The sequence below is a fragment of the Pavona decussata genome, unplaced genomic scaffold, assembly GCF_977016875.1.
Source record: "Pavona decussata unplaced genomic scaffold, jaPavDecu1.1 SCAFFOLD_190, whole genome shotgun sequence".
Lineage (NCBI taxonomy): Eukaryota > Metazoa > Cnidaria > Anthozoa > Scleractinia > Agariciidae > Pavona > Pavona decussata.
The window spans coordinates 2,010,681-2,032,918 of NW_028145599.1; the positions used below are offsets into that span (position 1 = coordinate 2,010,681).

The 22,238-nt window shown below is 38.3% G+C and overlaps 3 protein-coding genes across 4 annotated transcripts in view; 1 reads left to right on the forward strand and 2 right to left on the reverse strand.

The window, feature by feature from the left end:
* LOC146462312 (uncharacterized) overlaps positions 1–22,238 on the forward strand; it is a 36,445-nt gene that overhangs the window by 7,335 nt on the left and 6,872 nt on the right. For both annotated transcript variants that reach the window (XR_014857175.1, XM_085085871.1), the window contains exons 7-18: positions 11,163–11,335; positions 13,009–13,583; positions 14,239–14,388; positions 15,547–15,641; positions 16,063–16,276; positions 16,573–16,750; positions 17,531–17,589; positions 18,222–18,267; positions 19,427–19,542; positions 20,308–20,453; positions 21,397–21,662; positions 22,134–22,200. Coding sequence is in view for 1 of the 2 variants with exons in the window: in XM_085085871.1 (XP_084941997.1) it covers positions 11,163–11,335; positions 13,009–13,583; positions 14,239–14,388; positions 15,547–15,641; positions 16,063–16,276; positions 16,573–16,750; positions 17,531–17,589; positions 18,222–18,267; positions 19,427–19,542; positions 20,308–20,453; positions 21,397–21,662; positions 22,134–22,200 (2,085 nt within the window). In the remaining variant the exon portion in view is untranslated. The remainder of the gene's footprint in view (positions 1–11,162; positions 11,336–13,008; positions 13,584–14,238; positions 14,389–15,546; positions 15,642–16,062; positions 16,277–16,572; positions 16,751–17,530; positions 17,590–18,221; positions 18,268–19,426; positions 19,543–20,307; positions 20,454–21,396; positions 21,663–22,133; positions 22,201–22,238) is intronic.
* On the reverse strand, positions 5,331–7,563 carry LOC146462313 (uncharacterized). The gene has a single exon (XM_085085833.1). It carries the CDS (start codon positions 7,504–7,506, stop codon positions 5,752–5,754), a length of 1,755 nt encoding a protein of 584 aa, XP_084941959.1. The 5' UTR covers positions 7,507–7,563; the 3' UTR covers positions 5,331–5,751.
* Positions 8,261–11,136, reverse strand: LOC146462314 (uncharacterized). Its single transcript, XM_085085910.1, has one exon. The coding sequence runs from the start codon at positions 10,500–10,502 to the stop codon at positions 9,897–9,899; it is 606 nt and encodes a 201-aa protein (XP_084942036.1). The 5' UTR covers positions 10,503–11,136; the 3' UTR covers positions 8,261–9,896.

Sequence of the window (22,238 nt, forward strand, 5' to 3'; positions counted from 1 at the left end):
GTGTTTTCATAAGACTCGTCCCAGTCCCTTCGCGGAGAAACCAGTTTTGAAGCTCGATTTACCACTGCTTTGTGAAACATCTGCAAAACCAACCCGGTGAACCTATTTTCTCTTTTCAAATTTCTAACCACAATATCGTTTGCCAACTACCGTGAAAATTTAAGGAAAATCCTAGTGTTAGAAATATCAAATTTTGTGCTTAATATCTAGCCAATGGAGAGGTGACGATTAGTCTATTTTGTGAAATATCTCAGTAGTACTGATTAGGAATAGTTTTCAAACAGCTTTCACATTGAAAATGATTTATGTACAGGGAAAAAATTCTATGAAATGAGCCGTTAACTGTTCTCTTCCGAAAATAATTCCTCTTTTTGGCAAATGCTCTTACTATTATAGTCCTTTTTGTCCAAACATGCAGAAATTACCATATTTCAATGCTTCGTTGCTGAAGAACAAGCATGGTGACCCCCTCTTTTTATTTCATTTTTGCAGTTTACACATAGTGAACCACACATGGGCAAAGTTTGGTTCTATTTTAGGGGAATGACCTTAAGGATAATCGTTTCTAATAATCCTAGCTAATCCCAACAGCGCCGACTTCTGAATTAGCCCAATTGGCATGTTCAGTCTTATGACATTCAGGTTTTCTTTGTGACTTCTTGGAATGTGTTCTAATACACCTACTTACAGGCAGGCTTTTAGCCAGGATTTTGAAAGTGGGAGTCCAAATTGTATGTTGGCCGAAGGCCCACATAGCATGGCGCCGCAGGCACCATGCTCCTAGGAGGGGGCTGGGGGCATGCTCCCCCAGAAAATTTTGAAAAATTGAAGCCTCTTAGACGCGATTTCCACGATTCTGACAACTGTAAACGTCTTTCAATTTACCTATCATTAAACCGCTGTTTTTCCTTGATAATTTTACTAAGCTATCCTTTCCTCAACTTACCTTGTTTAACATTGAATTATATTTGGGGCAGGAACTCCAGTTGTTATGAAGAGTGATTGAAATTTGAAGTTGTCAAGCCATGATTTACACGAAAGAATATCTTTTATTATTTTCAGTAAAGAACTTTAAGTTATGTGTTGTGTAGTCATTATTTACATTCAGACAATTGGTAGCCTAAAAGCCTAAGACCTTTCCGAAGAAAACAAATCTACTCAATTACAACTGTAAGTCAGTTTAATAAACCAACATAAGGCCTAAACTGTCGAACTCCTTATGGGCCTAAATTGTGCGTTATGTGGATTTTATATTCTTCGCCGTTGGCAGTCGAAAAATACCCTAGCTGCCTCGTAGTTGACGTCTTCAATTGCAATCCCGCGTAGACAAGACTCATATAATCACCAACGTGCGTATTTATTTATAGCTGCCAGCAAAGTAGCCTGGGGACGACTTGGTAAGCCAATATCACTGAACAGCGGCTTTGCCTGTGAAATCGCTTCGCTCAACTCATTTGATCAAAACAGAAAGGAAACTCCCTAAAAAAGTGTTAATATAGAAGAAAAATACAACAGCAACACTAAAAAACTCTTGAGAGCAAAAAGAAATGTAAGTTTTATTAATTTATAGACAATGTTTTGTTACATTAAGCACAGAAGTTCGTAAATGGCCGCCCAAAACAGGCCGTCGAAAATCTCCCATTTCTGAGAAGTGGCCGTCCTTTGGACGGCTGGACGGCCGCCTGGCTAAAAGCCTGCTTACAGGCATCACCTGTAGTCTTCATGCCCCACATTCCTCAGACCTCTTGGGCCAGGTGTTGGTATTTTCTACTTTTTCTTTTTCATTCTGTTAGTATTATTATTGTTATCCTATCAGTCATAATCATCATCATCATCATCATCATCATCATCATTGTGGGGAGTGGGGATGGTGCAGTGACGAGAGCACTTGCCTCCCACCAATGTGGTCCAGGTTTCATTCCTGGAGGCGGCATCATATATGTGGATTGAGTTTGTTCGCTGGTTTTTCTCTGGGTTCTCCGGTTTTCCTTCCTCCATCAAAAACCAACATTTCCAACTTCCAATTTGACATGGAAACAGTGGAAAGAAGAGCCACTTTGTGAAATCCACTGAAATTCCCAAATTATTATTATTATTATTATTATTATTATTATTTTTATTATTATTATTATTACTATTATTATTATTATTATTATTATTATTATTATTATTCCTCTTTATTATTATCATCATTATTATTTCTAGAAATACGTGACTCGCAAATTATTATCATTATTAGTTATTTCTCTTTCATATGTACAGTATGCAGATGACCTGTAAATCCACTCTGTACTTGTTTCAGTGATCATATACATGTACATCACTTTCTTGTATCTTGATGTTTTTGGATATTTTGTAACCTTGTTTATAATTTTTCATTTTGCTGTAAAATCTACCCCAATCTTTTTTTTTCTACTTTTCAGTAATTTTTCCCTATAAGAAATTAAAAAAAAATAGTATTTCTATTGTTTTATCATAATTTTACAGTATAATGGAATCAATGATGCATTAATTTTGTGGCTAATTTGCAAGAAAATTATCACATATTTTTTTGTAATGAACTTTTGGTGGTTTTAAGAGCTAATCTGTATGCTACAGGTGTTCTGTTTTACGGAAATGTGTTTTTATTAATTAATGATCACTGGAATATATTTTCTTCCAAATATCTGAAAAATTCCTATTTTTAGCTTTATAGGCCAGGAGATTTTTTTTTTCATGTTAGAAAGCTAGTCTCACTGGCAAGCTTTGGTACATATTAATTTATTTTCTGGTGAAGCAGCTTTTGAAAAAAAATATTTTCATTTTAAAGGCATTGGCATGTTAAGTTTATTAATTTTTAATCCTAATGAAAGGAAATTTGGTCAAAAAAGAATTAATTTAAATCTTTTTACCATTTTTTATGTTCGATAAACTGTATGTTCATATACGTAATTGTAAGTGAAATTATATTGAGTCAACATTAAGATTAAAAAAAAAAAGAGAATTGTTTGAAAAATATATAGTTTATATACAAGTTTACTATGGATAAACTTGAGGCTATTCGCAGTGGACAGTGGTACGTGGTGTGCGATTTAAACAGATGTCTTGAGGAACTTGTAAGGGTGTGTGAAGCTATGAAGAAAGCTGTCAAGTTTATTACAATCCATGCCGAAGAAGGGAATTTTTCGAAAGAAGGCCTTCCAAAGATGGTTGTATCATTGACATACACAATGGCTAGAATTGAGGGCAATGTCAGCAAGCTTGTGGAGTTTATGCGTCAACTGATATTGACATTTGACAAAGTCATTTTGGTGATGCACAACAATGTCATGGCTGAGCATGAGGCTGTGAAAGACATGTTGAGTAAAGTTGTGGAGCCATACCGTCATCAACTGAGTGAAAGTACAAAGCATTTGGTACAAAAGAAAAAGAAGTCTGCCAAGGCTCAAGCTAAGCCCATAGAGTCTGAGTTACTGTGAAGCATTCTTGGACGTTTTGCATAATTGATCTTCTTAACAGTTTACTCTGCCACATAACAATAGTTAAATTTTAAATGGCTGAACAGATCCATGATAAAAAGGAGAATTCTCATTTGTTCTCTGTCCGGTCTGAATTTAACTACCTACACCTTAATTTAACTTGATAAGGTTCAGGAAACATGTGCAAGAAAAGTTCCACTGTCAAACTAACTTGAATAAAAACGTGTTGCTCTTTGATCAGTAAGGAAAGTGTCTCTTTCCCAAGTACAGTGTACCTCCTCATGTACACTGTACCTATGTGTAGACATGCCCTTCAAACCTAAAGGCAAATGTATGAGTTTATTTAGACCTTGATTTGAGTGATCAATGTGTACAGAGCTTAGTTTTTCCTTACATTCATTGATGAACAGTTACTTCTGTCATGACTCAACCGTGAAATTTTTAAATAACTCCCTCCCCCCAACTTTAAGCTTTAAAGATGAAACTTTACATAGTCCCATGTTTTGACTTTGCCCCAAAATACATGTGTACATTGTAAAGACCTTTAATACAGTGATGATGTATGCCGGTGGGCTGTGTCTTGCTTAGAAATCCAAGGTGGCAAATGTCTGGACACTTCTGCATTATGTCTGATCAAAATAAAGATCTGTTAAGCAAAAAAAAAAAAAAGAAAAGAAAGAAAAAAGAAACAACAATAACAACAATAAAATTAACAATTATAGTAATAATTATTTCCAGCATTTCCAACAGCTGTCTGCTAAATTACCTGACATTAGTCTAGGGGTTAATCATCAGGAACATCTATATCTTGAGGTTATTCATACCATGTTCTGTGCATTTACATGTAACTTAGTTTAGAGTTTAAATTTAAATAGCTGGCTCATGTACATGTAATTGTTATTTTTCATTAAAGCAAGGTTGAAAACTAATCACTCATGTACATGTACAATGTGTAAGGAAAGAGATAAATCAACCAGCACGCATGTCTCATAAATGGCTTTTCATGCAGGATGTCTGTATCTAGATTGATCTGGAATTTGGAAATGCTCTAAGGTTTTAATTTTAAGGGGGTAGTGGGGGGGGGGGGGGGGGGGAGAGAGCCCTTAGGGCAAAGCAAGAGCCAAACCCAGTCAGACCACATACATACATATAACTCTGTTATTGCAAGTTCTTAGTTGAATTCAGATGAGATTAGTTGGGAGGTGAGTACTCTCCCACATCCCACCAAACCCCTTGCAGTCTTCCAAGCAAATCCTTCAAAAATTTGATATGACATACTGTTCATTTTGCAGTCTTGCCTCTGCAATATTTATTATAGAGGCAAGAAAGATCATTTCACTTGACATCCTGAGAACAAGTTGCCCTGGAATTTTTTGAAATATAAGTGAATGATGTTTTTCAAGAGTTCCTTCTCAAAATGTGTGTCCTATGGAAAGCCAACTATCTTTTTTGGTTTAACCTTGGGGGTACTGAGTCACAGCAATCACAGTCACAAAGGCCCTTTAATTTTGGAACTGTCTTGACATGATTTGTACAGGGGCAATTCCACACGAGTGGTGTCAGAATCCAGGTTTTTAAAAACAAGTTGGACTTGAAATTATACTCTGTGCTATGATGCTGATAAGTTACAGCACCAGGAAAAATAAATTCCAGCTCCCTTGTGACAACCTTGTATTCAGGGGGAGTCTCCAAAGTAAGTGTTTATTTTTTTTTATGACAGACAATTGGCAAGAGGGTACATTTTAACCTGCTGTATCAAACTTTGAAAATATGAAGGGCTGCAAACACTTGTATCAGAAAAAATCCTTTAATGGAGTAAATACATAAGAGATATAAATTTCACCTGAACTGTTTTAACAAAGGCAAGTTCCGTCGCGGACGTTACGTAACGTCCACAACATTTAAACAATCCTTTTTCTTTCCTAAAATAACCACGTGAAAGATTTTAAAGACATTCTTGTCACACAGCTAGATATCCAATAGAAACACTTAAGTAAAAAGAAATCTCTAGTAAACTGCAACATTTTCAAAATAATGGCAGCAAAACTTTGTTCCGGACGTTACGTTGCGGACGTTACACTTCTTGAACATAAGTTAAAACACTTGAATTAGTTTTAAAAAGCCATAATATTACAACACAAGTCCATAGGTTCTTCTAGATATGCCCTAGTTTCACCTGACAAACATTTTGAAACAAACAACACCTTTCAAGAAGGTTACTATTTTGACATTTCAAGAACAGAATCTTGAGGTTCTACCATAATCTGATGAACATAGTCATTTCTCACAGCTCTTAAACCCTTGTATGTTTCCTGATTACTCTGAAGAGTTTTTCCACAGCTGGTTGCTCTGGAATTTCAAATGGTCCACTAATAAAGTGAGGAACAGTAATAGGACCAGCAAAAATATTTGAAAGGTGGACTCTGTCCATATCGTCTCGCCTAGGCCAATGATAAGTAGTTGCGCCGACTCTGTGCAGGAACTTGAATTGGACAAAACTGTCATTTTTGTCTATTACTCTGCCAAAATAATAGTTTTTTATGTAATCAACTGCATAGTATTCCCCTGGTTGAATAGTTGGTGGTGGAATTGGGCATAGCTTTTTCTGGTGCAATTCTTGGATCATCAGTTGCCTGTATGCTGGAACTTCAGTTTTAGGGATCATTTGGCATCTGGTGGCCAAACATGTTGCATACAGACAAGTGAAAATACCACAGTCATAGGTATTGTCCTGTTGTGGAATCTCACCAGGCCTGTTTGAAAAGAAAGACCACTGGTTGATGTCGATCGACTGGTCAACTTTCACAAGAAGTGACACCATCTTTTCCACTCGTTTTAACACAGTTGGCTTTATGAATTTCCCTGGCAGGCTGTCAAGCACCACAATGCACATTTCCTGGGGAAACATTACTCCAAGGAACCAATGTTCACTCTGAATATCATTGCAGGGAAAGAAAACTGCATCTTGTCTCAACAGGTCACCTTTGCCTTTCAGAAGATCTTTCAGGTGTTTCTTTTCCACTGCTTTTTCAAATTCTTCCCACCCAAAAACTTCAATGCAAAGGCCCTTTTCAGCACTTGTTGTCTTAACCAGCTGTAAATAGGAGTCAACAGTAAAGTTTGTAATCCACTTTGCTTCATCATTTGTGGCTTTTCCTTCCAACTCTTGTAAGTCACTAGCATTAATTAAAGGATCACCCTCAAAATCAATGCTTTTGCTAACAATCAGCTCTGCTAGTAGACTGCTGTAGGGAGGAACCTGAAATTCAGTGCACTGGTTATTAACAAGTGCTCTGATGTTGTGAGGTAGGCCTAACTGAATGTGGATATCACTCTCCTCTTCATCTGTTGTACATGGAGTTGTCTCAGCTGGTGATGGAGGATGTGTGCATAAAGGATTGTCATTCCCATCATCATTGACAAAATCAGAATCATTGCTGCTACATGTATCATCGCTACTTACATGTACTTCATCTACACTGCTGTTACTGGAACTGATGGTTGTTCCAATGACTGAGGTTACACCATGGGTATCTTCATCATCACTTGATTGTTCAGTCTCATGAATAGAAGATGGCTGACATGAGTAAAGACGGTGACGTAGTTGACCCTTCACTGCTGGCTCTATGCAGTGAATCTTGCTAATTCCTGGGATAGGCTGGGCTTGTTCAAAGCACTTGTCCAGGTCTAGGCTGCTGCTGTAATCATCAATGTCTTTCTTAAGACATAATTGAATGTTGACTGACTTACAAAATTGTGCTGCGATCTTCGCAAAGGTCACTGCATCTTGCACATTTGACACTTTCCTGGTGGACACTGCACTCCACACCATCCTTTTCACAGTTCCTCCCAAGCCATCAACCACTCCTTTACCATGGGAAGTGGCAAAAAAGTGCCACTTAATTCTTAACCCCTTCCTCTGAAGAGTGTGGTAGAAGCCAGCCATGAACTTGTTTTTAAATTGCGAGCTGGGCCCGTCAGAAAAGATGTTGACAACTCGGACCTGTGGAAAACTTCTCCTTACAAAATTGTTAACCACAGTATCCATAAAAACAGCAACTGATTTCTTGTCATGGCTGAGGTCATCACTCACTATAACATGTGAATTGCATGTTGTATGGTTGGCAGAACCTTTAGCCCAAATTGCAACAGTAAAGAGTGTAACTTGTTGTTGACTCCAATGGGCTGCTTGAATTTCATCTTGGTGCTGACAGGTGTAATTTTCAGCAAAGTCAACCTGGACAACTGCTTCATCTGGTTGCAGCTGTGCTTTGCACTCTTCAAAAAATGCAGCTTGTTTTCTCTTTATGAATACATGCTCCAAGAAAGAGGGTATTTAATGTTGAAGACAAAGTAAGGCTTCTTCAACAGTTCCCTCTTTGGTCACTTTCTCCATCTTCTTTACCAGTTTGGACTTTCCTTGTTTTGACTGAACTGGATGAGATACTCTTTCCCACTGTTGCCACTGCACAACTTCATCAAGAGGAGCATCTTTCATGACAATGTCAAGCCAGGCAGGGCATTTATCACATTTGTTCATCATGCATTTTTCTTTGTTGCTGTCACAGACAAAGTGATCAACAAATGACCCAGAATACGAAGGAAAACTTGGTATTTCTTTGCTAAGACATTCACAGAGCATCTTCACATTGTCATGGTACTGGCAGAGGCAAACTTGTCTTGGCATGGCTGCTTGCAGCAAAACATTTTTTGGCCTCAAAGAGCAGAATTTACTGAACCCTATTTTGACACGGGGTTTTTCCTTCTGAAACATTCCAAATGTCTCTTTCAACGACCACATACACCGTATTCACAAATGGCGGATGCGCAGGAAAAAACTGGCACTAGGCATCAAAACGAGGCGTTTTAGGATAAACAAAAAATAATTTGCCTGCGAGTACAAGTTCACTGAGAGACTATTTAGCTGATAAGCTCCTAAAACAGCAAGTTTTTCAGATCGCTGGTTTTATTCCGAACGAGAGTGGTCTAGTGTTTCTTGTAGCAATCCTAAATGCAAAATAGACAATCACGGAAACAAATCGGTTAGAGTTTTTGTTTCCGAAGGATTCAATGTTCGAGCGCAGATGGATAGAGGGACAATAGAGATACAATGTACTACAGAAGTTTGTTTGGTATGTCTTTCGGAATCCGAAGGTAAGATAGGTCTTGAAGGAAACAAAATGAACCTACAAAAGGATGCATTTCTAACGAGAGTTACGTGATCAACTTCGTATCGGACGCCGGCGTTCCGAGCGCAAGAGAGACTACAACCATTTGTCTAAACCGCTATAATACCAAGAAAAAAAAGACGAAGACAACAACGAAAAGACGTGAAGAATGTGGACAGAAACGGCTGGACGAATAATTTAAAAAGAAGCAACAGATGAACCAAGACTTGTCTGTTTCGATTCATTTATATTGTAGCCGTACTGTAAACAACAAGCAGAGAATGCAGTCCCCTCAAAATTCATAATTTGTTAAATATCAAGTCGTCAAAATCCAACTGTTTAATAATGGAACAAGCTCAGAAGGAACATTTCTTGCCTGAATGAGAAAATTGTATTCCGTGAAACAGGGACTAGAGAACTAGAGGCTTTTTAACCGGCATTTCGGTTGAAATCAATAAAGATTTGCATACTTAATTAGGTAATTTGTCAGAATTAGATTATCGTATTTCGCTTTACACTGGGTTCCTAAACTTGCCATTCCCTAACGCATTTGAGAGTGACATTCCTGAATTTCCTTGCAGGATTGTTTTCTTAAAATTGATACCTTACTTCCAGGAGTTCCTCTTGACTTTGGTTACTGCCACATTTTCAATGACTTGCATGAATCTTGGCCATTCTTGCGATGCATGATATCTTTTTTATTTCGGGGAAAAAGCGCCTAAAATGTACCGAAATATTTAAGTCTTGGCTCACATATTGCTTCCTTAGTGAAACTTTTCTTTCAGTAGCTTCCCTCCACCTCCTTTTGTTTTCGTTTTTTAGGCATTAGAGCTGTTCACAATAATAGGAGTCGGTTTTTGTAGCTTTTGTGATCGGAACTTCCGAGTAGTAACACCACGCAACCCTCTTTGGAACTGCGTCCGAATGTAGATACATTTTCTTTCCTTCGAAACCTGTTTTAATTCCCTTTCCAAAAAATGCATTGAATAAACCTTTGTGGCTCCTGCTAGAGTGGAGATCTTTCTAACAACTTTTCATATTTTCTGTAGACATTACACTCGAAGGTTTGAAGCAAACAATCTAACTCAGTTTTTTCCTGTGAGTGTCTAGTTTGCATTTGAGATTGCTAGAAGAAGCCAACCAATAAATAATAAACACTAGAACTTGAACTCGTTCGGACTAAGTGATCAGAAGGACTCAATTTTTAGAAAACTCAGCACTTATCGACCCTCTAGAAGCTTACATTCACTGGAATTTTTTTTTGTTTATCCTAAAACGCCTCGTTTTGATGCGTAGTGCCAGTCTTTTCCGTGCGTGTCCGCCATTTGTGAATACGGTGTATTAAGTGCCTCTTTTGGAGCTTAGACTTCTTTCCATTCTCTTTAACGATCACAAAGTCTCTGCGTCCAGGTGCTTGACGAGAAATGGAATCACGGAAGTAGAATTCTTGAACAGAATCTACTGTGGACTTGGCAATGCATGTGTTACCATTTGACTTCTGGTGTTTACTTGATACAGAAAGTCCACTTGACTTTGCAATCTTTGCAATAACTGCTTTTCGTTTCCTTGGGCTGTTTGGAAGTAAGGGGGAAACTTTGTGTACTGCTTTACCTAAAGCTTGGGGAGATTTGTATGCAAATTCCAGTTCAGTGCCATTAGCATCTTGTGAGGTAGACAACTTTTTTCTTAGCCTGTGTAATCTCACTCTTTCCCTACATTTCCTCCTCTCTGCAGCAGCTTTTCTTGGACTGGGAGCTTTCATTCTACTCTCCCTTTTCCGAACTCTGTCTTTCTCTTTGTATGCTGCATACATCTCTGCATTTGCTTTGAGTTTTCTTCTGTGATTTTTACTTCTTTCTGCTCCAGTTAAAGGCATTTTTTTGAGATTTAAGATTTCAAAAAAGGCTCAGGTATACATAGATCTCTTTTCCAGGAAAGGAACTTATGGACCAGCAGATGTTTGCAGGCTCAGAATGCAAAGAGCATGCTCAAATGCAGGTGGTATTTCATGTATAAACCATGTTGTGACCAAGAACAATACAGAATAGCTGATTTATCTTCTATACTTAACAGTGATTCACACAATGTAACGTCCGCAACATTGGTTGTAACATCCGCGACGCTGAAGTTCAAGAAGCCTGGGAAAACTGTGAATGTCAGTTTAAATGAAATAAAGCTTTTTGGTTCACACAACCACTTAACTGCAGATATTTGGAACAGTTCATATAAAAAACTCTGATACTTCACAGGAATTTTGACTTAATGCTAATGCACTTGATAATGGGGTTGATTTTTATGTAACGTCTGCAACAGCGTGTTTTGGCTCTATTTCTTTCTCAGAAATCAGTGAAATGGAAAACAAGTACAGCCCAATTAATATGTCAGTAGGCACAAACATGTTCATTAATGGAAAACTGGACAACTCCTTATTTATCCTTTGTCTGTGCCAATTTAAAGTTTCAAAACTGAGTCTGAATGTAACGTCCGCGACAGTGGAATTGCCCACAGCTGTATTTGTTGTTATTTTTTCTTTCAGTGACCTTCAGCTAAATCGTTTGATATGTGACTGTAATCTAAAGTGGATGATTAAATGGATGGCAAACTTGAAAAACAGACTCAAAAACCTATCTGTTCTTGGCCGCTGTGAACTTCCTTTTGCAGTAAAGGATAAGAAAATTGTGGATCTTAGCAAAAAGGAGATGGTTTGTGGTAAGAATGAGCATTGTTGTTGTTACAAGTTTTTTTTTTTTTGTAGTAGTAGTGCTGTTTCCTGTTGATGTAAATCAAAGTGTTTTTCTTTCTTGATGATACCATTTTTGAAATAATATAATTTATAATACTTGAGGGGAGAAACTACTAACCATGCTGAGCCAAACAAATCAAAACCTCTAAAAATCTGAACCTCTCCAATTTGATGTGTAAGTTGAAAATAAGGAAACTTATACTAAAAGAATAATTTTATGGTTTAGATATTGTCAAACTTTTTATGTTGTCTGGATCTGAAATGAGATAATTGACAATGCCCATAACCATTGTTAAGGACGGTGCCTACTTTTGTTACTGCGCATACATTCTGCGTATCTCGGGGTACTCGGGTTTCATATGGGTGGTGCCTACCAATACAGGGATATATTAGCTCAGTTGAAAACTATGCGGAGGAAGCAGACCTCAGTAAGTGCCCTTGGTATCGAAAAAGAAAGTTTGGGGTAACCATGCATTTTTCAGAGATAATAAAGCTTCCATTTGAGAAAAAAATGCCAAACATTGCTTTGTAATACTATATTTTACTGCTTTTTTTTTTTTTTTTTTTTAGAATACATGTAATTGTTGCTTAATTATCTCTAAAATATGTGTGGTTATCCCCAATTTTCTTTTTGGATTTCAATAGCCCTTGTTAAGATCTGCCTTCCCAGCATAGTCATAAACCACACAAAATTTTTCTTTAAATTGGTAGGCACCATCCTTAATTCATTTGCTATTGTTTTTGTTCTCTACAAGTTTACTGTACTAGCATGCTTGTAACCTAGTAGTGGTAGGTGGGAGCAAATTTGGCTTACCTGCTTTTACTTCTTTAATATGGAAATAAGGCTGTATATGTTAACCACTTTGTGTATAAGCTGCAGTCACTAATAACCTAAAAGGAAATATAAGAAATAGGACATAAAGCAAAAGAGAGTCATATGTGGTGTGCATAAAAGTGTTAATTAAAAATTACAGAAAAGCAATCATTGTGGAGACTGAAGAAACCCCTGAATTTCAGCCAGAAGCTGTGGTTTATATGATTGTGAGTGATTGAAGCTCTAACTGGAATCGCCTTTGCAAGCATTGTGTTTTTTCTTCAAGAGTACTTGTAACAACTTACACATACAGCTGTTCACCACTAAATTTTTTGCTGAGTCTAATTTTGTTAAATATCATTGGTCACATGTCCATCTGCAGAGGGGTACTGTCAGTGCTTAATGTCCATCTGGCAAAAAATGCCCGGATGGGTGGTACTCATCTGTGCACAAGACCTGTCAATACATTAACAGACAGGTTGCTGTCACTTTAATTCATGCTGTATGTTGTTTATTTATCTTTTTCATTTCAACCTCGCCTGCCACCTTAAAGGGAAAATACGTCAGCATAAATTTGAAATGCAAGTCTGTGACTTTTTCTCAGGAGAAAATGTGGTGAACAATAAAAAAAATTAGTGTGGGTCAGTCTAATAGTTACCTCTTGGAAATTTTGATGTTCTTAAAACTAGTGTATAAACCTTAGAAAAGGTAGCGTCTTGGGTTAATATTTGTTTAAAGAACATCAAATTTCCATGTGGCAACTATCACCTGATAGTCCCTCTGCAGAAATACTCAGTATACATGTTATCTTTGCCTTTTTAATAGGTGATCTTCAGCTGCCAGTTATGTTATTTGGCCCACAAGGAGACCAAATTGCTTTCAAGGGAGACAGTCACAGTTTTGAGTGTACCTTTTCGTCGATTCCTGGTATACAGATCATATGGTACAAGGACAATCAAGTGATCCCTGTTGACCCCCAGAACAAGCACAGAAGCATAGTTCTCAAATTTGATGTTAGTCAGGCAGTTCATAATTCTGTTTTGGACATAAAACAACTTACTGTAGATGACAGCGGACATTATTGCTGTAATGTCACTTATCCAGGAGGGTATCAATATATAAGAACCTCTCATTTGTCCGTAATCCCTTCGGATGCCCCATACTGCCGTGCAGGTATCACAGAAACTGACAGGGGTAGTTTTCACTGGCATCATACTGCAGCAGGAGGGTCGGCATTCTTGCCATGTCCTGTTGGCGTCATCAGTAGCTTGTTAGATCATGGAGGAAGTGCAGTAATGGCAAGAAGAAACTGCTCTTTGAAAGGTGTTTGGATGAAAGTGGAGGCAGAGCCATGTATCCATGCAAATGAAATAACTCGTGCACTTCATGACCTGAAGGAGGTAATAACATGTACTTTTATTACTAAAATACAGAAGTGTTTCTTACATAACCATGCTCTGTACCAAAATAGAGGAATTTTGGAACAATAAACAATAATTATTTCAATTTAAGATTTAATAGTTGCTGGTAGAAGCAAATCAAACTCTTTTACTGGACCTTTCAGTAACATACTGTACAACTGTACAGTTGCTGAAGTTTAAAATTCGCCCAATGGTTACGCTTTTCACTGCCATCAATCACTGCAGCGGACCTCTAAGGAAACAAAAAAGTTTGGCTCAAGGGGGTCAAACGTCATGTTCATGCACTGTCATTGGCAGGTTTTGATCCACTTTGTTGGTATCTGTACTTTTGTTGTCAGCCAGTTGCCACCATAATTATGATTGACAGCAGTGAAACACACAATTGCTACATTGTAGTTTGGGTTCAAGTTCAGAGTCTTTATGTTATTAAAAGGTGCAGATTGAAGTTATCCAATGCATGTTTTGCAACACCTCGTAAAAGCAACCTTTCACTCATTTGCCTGCCAAACACAAAATTTACATCTTCCTCTTACTAGCAAAGAGTGCTTTCTTTAATGTGGCTTATAAGGTGTGCAGTTACCAGCAATTTGACTTTAAAACTTGATTTTAATAATTGTGTTTATTCTTTTATCAGAAAACTGTGAACAAAACAACTGTGTCATCAGTGAGCAAACAGTTACTGGACATTTCAAAGCGAGCAAAGGAGTTCAGCCACCCCTTGGATGTTGTGTACACTGCTGAGGTCGTGGACAACTTGATACATGCTGTAGGCAGAGATGAAACTGTAAGGAACAGACAGATTATTGCAAATAATTAAGGTTTCCTTCTCACCACATTTTCGTACACATATAGGCATAACTGCTGTATGATGTGAACTTGGTGTACATGTGCATGTGCCAGTCAGGCCTGTTGTTTGTTTTTATTCATAGTTGTGCAGATCTAAGATCTTGAGTTCATTTCCCATTAAGGACTAAAATTTTTGTCCTTGTCCTGTTCTTATGATGTGATGAACATTTCATCTTTTCTGTTTTATTTACTGCGTGTCAAATTAACCATCCGTTTATTTCTTTCTTTACAACATCAAGGCACTTTTTACAGTGTTGATTCCTAACAGTATGTGCAGAGCATGTCACATACAATAATTTTATATATGTATGTGGCTTTAGTTATTCACCAATTCCTATTAACTGTAGCTCAGTTGTTGGAGCAACTGACTGGTGCACAGGTTGTTGGTTGGATTTTAGATTTTTACTTTGTCTCTTGTTCATCGTCTTTTCGTTTCCAAGACTAAATATTGTGTTGTCCTTTTCTTGATTGTGTTTTATGTGATGTTACTCTGCATTTCATATATGCCATGTGGATTTTAATATTAAGTACATACACACAAACTGAAATGTACAAATATTCTGGCCCCAATAAAGAGGCATGTTTATTTTGTTAGCTTGAATGATTTGATTGGTTAGACTGTGCTGTTTAACCTTCCACAATATTATTGTGCATCTTGCTTTAAATTTTTGCCTCACCTTGCCATCCTGCATGTATAGAGTGTGTGCACGACGGCCATGTTGGAGGACCGAAACAATGCAATGATTTTCCTTTGGGAAATAATTATATTCTATTTTTATGCAAATATCTTCTATTGTTTTAGTCCTCCAACATGGCCGCCATGCACACACTCTATACCACCATGCAGCCTTACAGCCAGAAATCGAAAATTGGACCGTGTCCAAGGAGCATGTTTCCTACATGTATGAATTTTAAGTGCATTTTCCAAATCATGAGTGTCCACTGTATTCCTCGACATCTGGCCAAAACCTTCCACATCAGTAAGATTCCTCATAGTGATCTTCTAGGGTCTTCTTGTTAGTTCATTAACTGGATGTACATGTGCATGTGACAGTCTGCTAAACCTTCCGACTCCATATCATTGTTTTACTTTCAGTTAAGTAAAAATTTGGTGAACACCATCAGTAACATCATGGAAACAGATGCAAAATTGTTGAATGAAGCTCAGAGGATGTCAAAAGCTTGTTCAAGGTTTGTTCTCCCAATTTTCTTCCTCCATAACTATGATGATTGAACATAAAACCAGTCATCTGCATGTACTAAAAATGCATCATGTGACTTTAAAAATTAATATTAGTTTGTTGAGGTAATTCGTGCAGTTCATTTAAGAGTGCTTACCATTTGAATCTAATTTTCGGTAGTTTTTTCTGAACAAATGGAACTGTACTTTTTGGCACTAAGGAGACGGAACGGATTGAACCATATCATTTGATGCGAAGTTTCGGATGCCAGTGGAACTGTAGATTGTTTACAGCTAAATCCCAATTGCTGAGAGATGATTAATGCCATCTGAATGGTATCCACTATATGGGTGAAAACAAAATAATTGTCAATTACCCCTGCCTAATTTTAGACTGAGACAGAGTTCCTCTGCTTTCTGTTTCTCTTGCAGCATGGTGCTTCGTCTTGACATACTTCATACACGATTTCCTCTGGACAAGGCCCAAGTTGTATCATTTGTATCAAAGAATATTGCCATGTACTTGGTGAAGATCACACCAAGTGATGTAGGCAAGACATGCTATGTGACAAAAGCCAAGGACTCCAGCCTCAAGTATATTGACTGCTTACCGTGCAAATATAATACACCTTGTGAGAAACAACTGGTAGGAATACCTTCAGCTGCCTTTTTTGCATACAAACTTCTAAATAAAAAGTTTGATACACAATTTAAAGTAAAATTTGCACTGTCAATTTACCATTAATTCTGAAAGTTCTATCTTGTAAGTTTTAATCTTTTGGGCATCCAGACTAAACATGATTTAGTCTGTACAACAGTCAATCATCCTTGCTATCAGCTGCTGTATATAACAACGGAGCTGTCTGTTTTGAATTCCCCTAACACCTATCTGCAAGTGGCTCTTGTAGCCTTGTTTGTTGTTTGTTTGCTTTTTATTTACAGGTGTTAGATGCATCCATCTGGCTTCCATCATCACTCTTCCAGCAGATCTCATTGAACTCAGATGTACACTTTCAGTTTATTGTGTACTCCAACAGCAAACTTTTCCCAGAAATTACAAGGAAAACTGAAACAGAGCCAACAGCAGAGGTGACCAGTAGTGTGGTTTCTGTGCAGTTTGGTGAGTTTTGATTGCCAAGTGCATGTTATTTGTGTTGTCCTGGGGAGCGGGGGGTGGGGGTGCTTGTATTTTCAGGCCTCAAGAAGGGAAGGGTAGGGGAGGTTTTTGTGAGGAGGAGAGTTTGTTCGCATTATACCTTTTTAACAAAATTCGAGCTAATAATTATTTCCAAAGGTCTTCTGTAACACACACTGTAGTCTCCTCAGATGTATGCATCCCCTACCATTGTGGTCATCACACAATGCTTCTCCTTGCTATTGATGGCTTCACTGGAGACTAATTACACCATGAAACAGAAATGTACACATATAAACCTGTGTTTTGATTCGTACCTCTTATCCAAGGGAAGGCCCGAGGGTGGGGGGTGGTGTTGGGGGGGGGGGGGGGGGAGAGGGTATAAGAGAGGGAGGCTTAAACATTTGACCCTTATCAGAATTTGACTGTTTTTGACAAAAATAATGCTGTGTACGGTGTCATGTTTTGAAAATGTTGCATTGAGTTGTTTATGTTTAATGTTGTTGAAGACAATAGAGCCATGCTCTCAACAAGCTGTCACCTGTCAAATTTCATTAAACAGAACAACAAATGTGGACTAGTGTTGAACCAACACAGTACCTTCATTTACAATTAGTTTCCTCTTTGTGCGTGCGTGTGTCTTTTTGAGTATCCCTTGCATATAGTACTTTACAAATTATTTGATTTTAACGTATTCATTAGACCCTAACATTTACAGTTGGATTTGACTACCGGTACTTAAAAATTAATGTCATTTCATTCCAGGCGGATATATGTTGACAAATCTGACCCATCCAGTTGTACTCAAATTCAGAAACCATCAGGTTTGTTTCTTAACAAATTGGTTTTTTAGCTTGTCTTGACGCTTCTACCTCAATTCTTTGTTTACCCGTATAGCGCACATGTGAACCATTCAGAACTCAAACTTTTGGCCTTCTGTGGTGAAAATGGTACAAGAAATACCTTCACTTAGTGGTAAAATAATTCTACAACACCGTTAGAGACAAACACTAACTGATTTCTTGACGGGAACAACTCACAATAGATCTGTTGTAGTGCATTTTGGAAACGAAAATACGAGCGCTTGAAAAATAGGTTAGCCTAACTTTTTCAAATTTGCAATCGACTCAAACCAAGTTTATCTATGGCTGGAGACTGACTCATCAACAGCTTTGGTACACTGACGTGATAATTTATAGAAAAACTCGAACATTGGTTTTAAGGTTGTGTTAATAGAACTTTAGTTTTCTGAAATGACACCGAATTCCGGTAACACTTTCCCTTTAAGTAAGAATGCAGAAGTCTTCAAAGTATTTTTAACAATTTGAAGTTAACTGACACGTCCATTGTTGAGCTGTATATGCTATATAAAGTTAATGTGAATCTACCTGTGTTCAAGCAAAAGGGCCGGATGGCAAAAATGACCTGTTACCAAATGTATTTTGTCTTTGTACAGAATGGAAAGAATGCTATACCAGTCTACTGGGACCATGATGGAAATGGTACGTTTTGATAATTTGTGTAGCCTTTTTCCAAAAAGCTGGGTAATAGAGTAAGATGCTTTGTATGCTTTAAACGACATTACTGTATAACGGCATTATACAGAAACTGCATTTATAAATGTGAGGTTACCGCTACGTCTTGTATCTGTAGCTTTACGACTAGTAATAATCAAAGATTTGGGCGTGCGTTCGATGATCTCGATCCCAGGCTCTTTGCCAAGTTGGTGATGATGTCATCCGCCCCAGCAAAATCTGAGGGGGATGCCAGATACGCTTCCCAAGATCCATTCATACGTTGATTGATTGTCCCATCTCGACTTAATCTGTAGTAGGAGTGCGTTCTTCCTACGTCAAACGCAATGATTCACGAATTAGCACATCACCGATTATTAAACTGTAGATTTACCGTAAGCTGAAACTAACCATATCCTGCCAAGTATAGCCAAAAAAAAAAAAAAACTTCTGAATACTCACATGACTTTTAATTTCTATTGAGTGCTGTAGTCTCCTTTGCAGCCGTGCTTTGGGTTGTCGCAAAACAGTCTTCCTTACTATTGACTCTAACTAGTGAGATACAGTTATTACTATATTAATGTTGAATTAACTCTGCAGTGAAAGTAGTTCACAAACAGAGGTGAACCTTGCCCACTCCCACCCCCCTTCCCGTGGGGTAGCCCTCAGTATAAGCTATATAGGTATGTGCAGCGCCAAAGGTGTGTTTTTGTAGTCGTTGTGGTCGGAAATAGGGTATAGATTTTAACCATTTTGGTCCGACGGGTATGGATTCTAGAAAGCGGGTCTAAAAATCTGAAAATGGGTATGAATTTGACACTGCAGGTCTGAAAAAGGGGATCGGAAAATTTAATGTTTTGGTCTGAAATAGGGTCTGGGTTTGTAGACGCTTGAACCAAGCCACACACCTCCACAGCAAATTCCGAGGAGTACTCCCTGCCGTCTGGGAGGTGAATCCATGAATTTCCTACTAAACGTTAGCCCAAGGAAGGAAATGGGAAACCACACAAAGCAAAGAAAAAGTTACTTGTTAGACCTCACTGGATTCATTGTCAACTTGGGATAATCCTATAGTTTGTAGCAATAACTAGTGAGGTCTGACGTTATGACATACACATTGTTGAGTTGCACCGTTTTTTCCACGCAGATGGGCTTGGCAGCTGGAAGAAAAATGAGGATTGCAGTGAAGTTTCATTTCAAGGCAATCTTACCACCACACAGTGCACTCAGCCTTCTAAAAGGAACTTCTTTGCCATCATGATGGTAACTCAATAACAATCCTACTTAGCAAAGAGTTTTGCCATTATTCTTACGTAGGGTTTCGTGATTTTATTTCTAAGTTTTCCTATCGCAAGTGGTCCCATAACTACACCATCCCATTTTTTTGACGAAAACCGAAGCCCGTAGGGCACGCCGGGAGATGTTTCGTTCCATGAAGAGAAGCGAGTCGACTGTTCAAGAGCGCCCCCCTCCCTCCCCTCCCTTACACTTACCTGAAGGCACCCAGTGGCTTTTTTTGACAGGGTAAGAGGTACTTTATTAAGATGCAGTGATAGTTCTTATGCCATGTGTTTTTCTTCGCCAATATTTCAAAGTTGCAGTCTGACCTCCTTCAGGTATCACGCCTTTACACTCAGTCCAACTATGCGGCAGTCCCAAGGTCTTGGCAGGTGTAAGCGTTGATTTTTTTTTCTGTTTCTTTGTCTCCACTAAAGCACTCCCAACGCTGCTTCATGGCAACGACTGATCAATTGGCCGATCACCCTTGACCAATTAGCATCTTCTTTTAGCATGTTGGACATAGTCATTCCATATCGAAAGCAAGAAAAACGCGAAATTTCTTAACTTCTTTTCTTGCCCACTAAATAAGACAAGAATACAAGAATTTGGGGAAATAGAAGTAACACGCTCATTCCTCGCTTGTTAAACTCCAAATTAGAAACTTGGGGTGGTAAACGTAAGACGCTCATTCCTTGCTTGTAAAACTTGAAGTTAGTTTACAGGGATATTTTTGTTCCTTGTGTCTAGAATGTGTCCAGAAACAAACCGGGAGGGTCTGGGCAAGTTCACTACTTGACAAGTTATCATGGCATCATGGAACTGGTTGTGTTTGTTGGTGCAGGAATCGCTTCACTGTTCATCCTGACCACTTTGATAGTCTATGCTGTCATAAGGTAAGCTGTTTACAACCGCCTTACTGAGATGAAAGGAAAAGTTGAAACGATTTCAGTGCACAATAACAATGCGTTTTGAACTAAGAAGCATCCGAACTAGTAGTCATAAGGTCTTAGGTTCGACTCCTGATGGGAGCACTCGGATTTTTTCCCGAGTATGCCTGTGTCATTTACTGAGTAAAACATCATTCTCAAGAATGAGTTTCTTTACATATGGTATCGAATTTGTCTAAGCATTTCGCGGATTGAACTTTCCAGCTTGTTCTTGACCAAACCGAGTCACAAGGGTGAATAATTTTATGGTGATCTTGTTTGATCACTGTTTGTTACTATCCATTCACCTGTGGTAGTGCAGTTTTTATTTGATTGTTAAACCCAAGCCAAAGTAATTACTCTGGCCAATCACAACAACGGCAACAAAATAATGAACCAATCAGGACACGAAGAAGATACATGTGACCGGTGCCAAGCGCGGGAAACGCGTTTGAACAAGTCACGATTTTTGTTGTTGTTGTTGTTGTTGTTGTTGTTGTTGTGAATTTTTCGACCAATTAAAGGGCGCGATGAAACGCGAACTTTTTGACTGCTTCAAATTGCTTTGAAAAGCCCAAACTGACAATTGAGTTGGCATGTTTACGTTTGTCACCGTCTGTCCACCCAGCACAACTTGATGTCTCAGAAATCCAAGGCAAGTCTGTGTAAGCAAGTTTGCATTTCTGAACTGGTGTAATCCGGTTTAACCAGGGCTTGAGAAAGGGAGCTGCAAGTAGTTTGGGTCTTTTGCCTAGTTTGAATTTGATTTGATTCCTGTGAGAATGAAAGGACTAAACCGTCCTTGGTCCTTAAAAGAGCTTGGCAAACCCAAACGTAAAACGAGCACTTAATTGGTTTCTACAGTTGTTCAGACATCGCTCTAAACGTGAGTAATCGTGACATTTTTCAGGGAGCTCCGTTTTGACAGAGATGATGCGGCCATGTTGATGAATCAGTGCCTTGCGTTACTCGTGACAATCGTAGTTTTCGTGACGGGGATTAATCACGTGTCCAACATGCTGGTGTGCCGATCGGTTGGGGTACTGTTGCATTATTTCTTGTTGTGTACGCTGCTGTGGATTGGTTGCAGTGGAATTTGTCTTCACCGTCTGATACGGACCTCCATTGAGCCTGAGGAGTACAATCCTGTTCTGAGATATTACATGATGAGCTGGGGTACGTTCAATTATTATGTTTTGCTGTTGTTAGTACCTGTAGGTACTTTCGATCATAAGCACAAAACTGGTATTTCCATTGAACTCCTGGACTGAAGAGTTAAGTTAAAAACAAATGAAGCTAACGATGAATACAAATACATTTTATAATCTATTTCGATTTCTTTTTCTTTTCTTTCGTTCTTTCTTCCTTTTTTGTTAATTGGAAGAAGATATTTTGGGGGCAGACAAGTTTTCTCCATCCAGGTATTTTCGTTGTTTGTTCGAGGATGGCAGAAAGATTTTTTTCACCACGTTTAGACGGCGCTCGTCAACCGTTCATGAATGTGACGGGTGTGACCAAATGGCACGGGAAGAGAACACTATCGCATCACGTGAAAAATTAGTGTTGAACTATAAGATTCGGCAATTCGTCCTCACGTTTTTTTTTTTTTTTAATGTTTATTTATATATTTGTTGTCCTTATTTCCAGGTATACCTCTTATCATCTGCGGAATCACCATCGCTGGTAATCCGGACAATTACAAAGTTACAGATTAGTAAGTATTTCAGTATAGCATTAATTAACCCTTGAGCG

Coding starts and splice junctions, on each gene's coding strand:
- LOC146462314 (XM_085085910.1), bottom strand. CDS start 10,502: ATGCCTTTAACTGGAGCAGAAAGAAGTAAAAATCACAGAAGAAAACTC.
- LOC146462313 (XM_085085833.1), bottom strand. CDS start 7,506: ATGGATACTGTGGTTAACAATTTTGTAAGGAGAAGTTTTCCACAGGTC.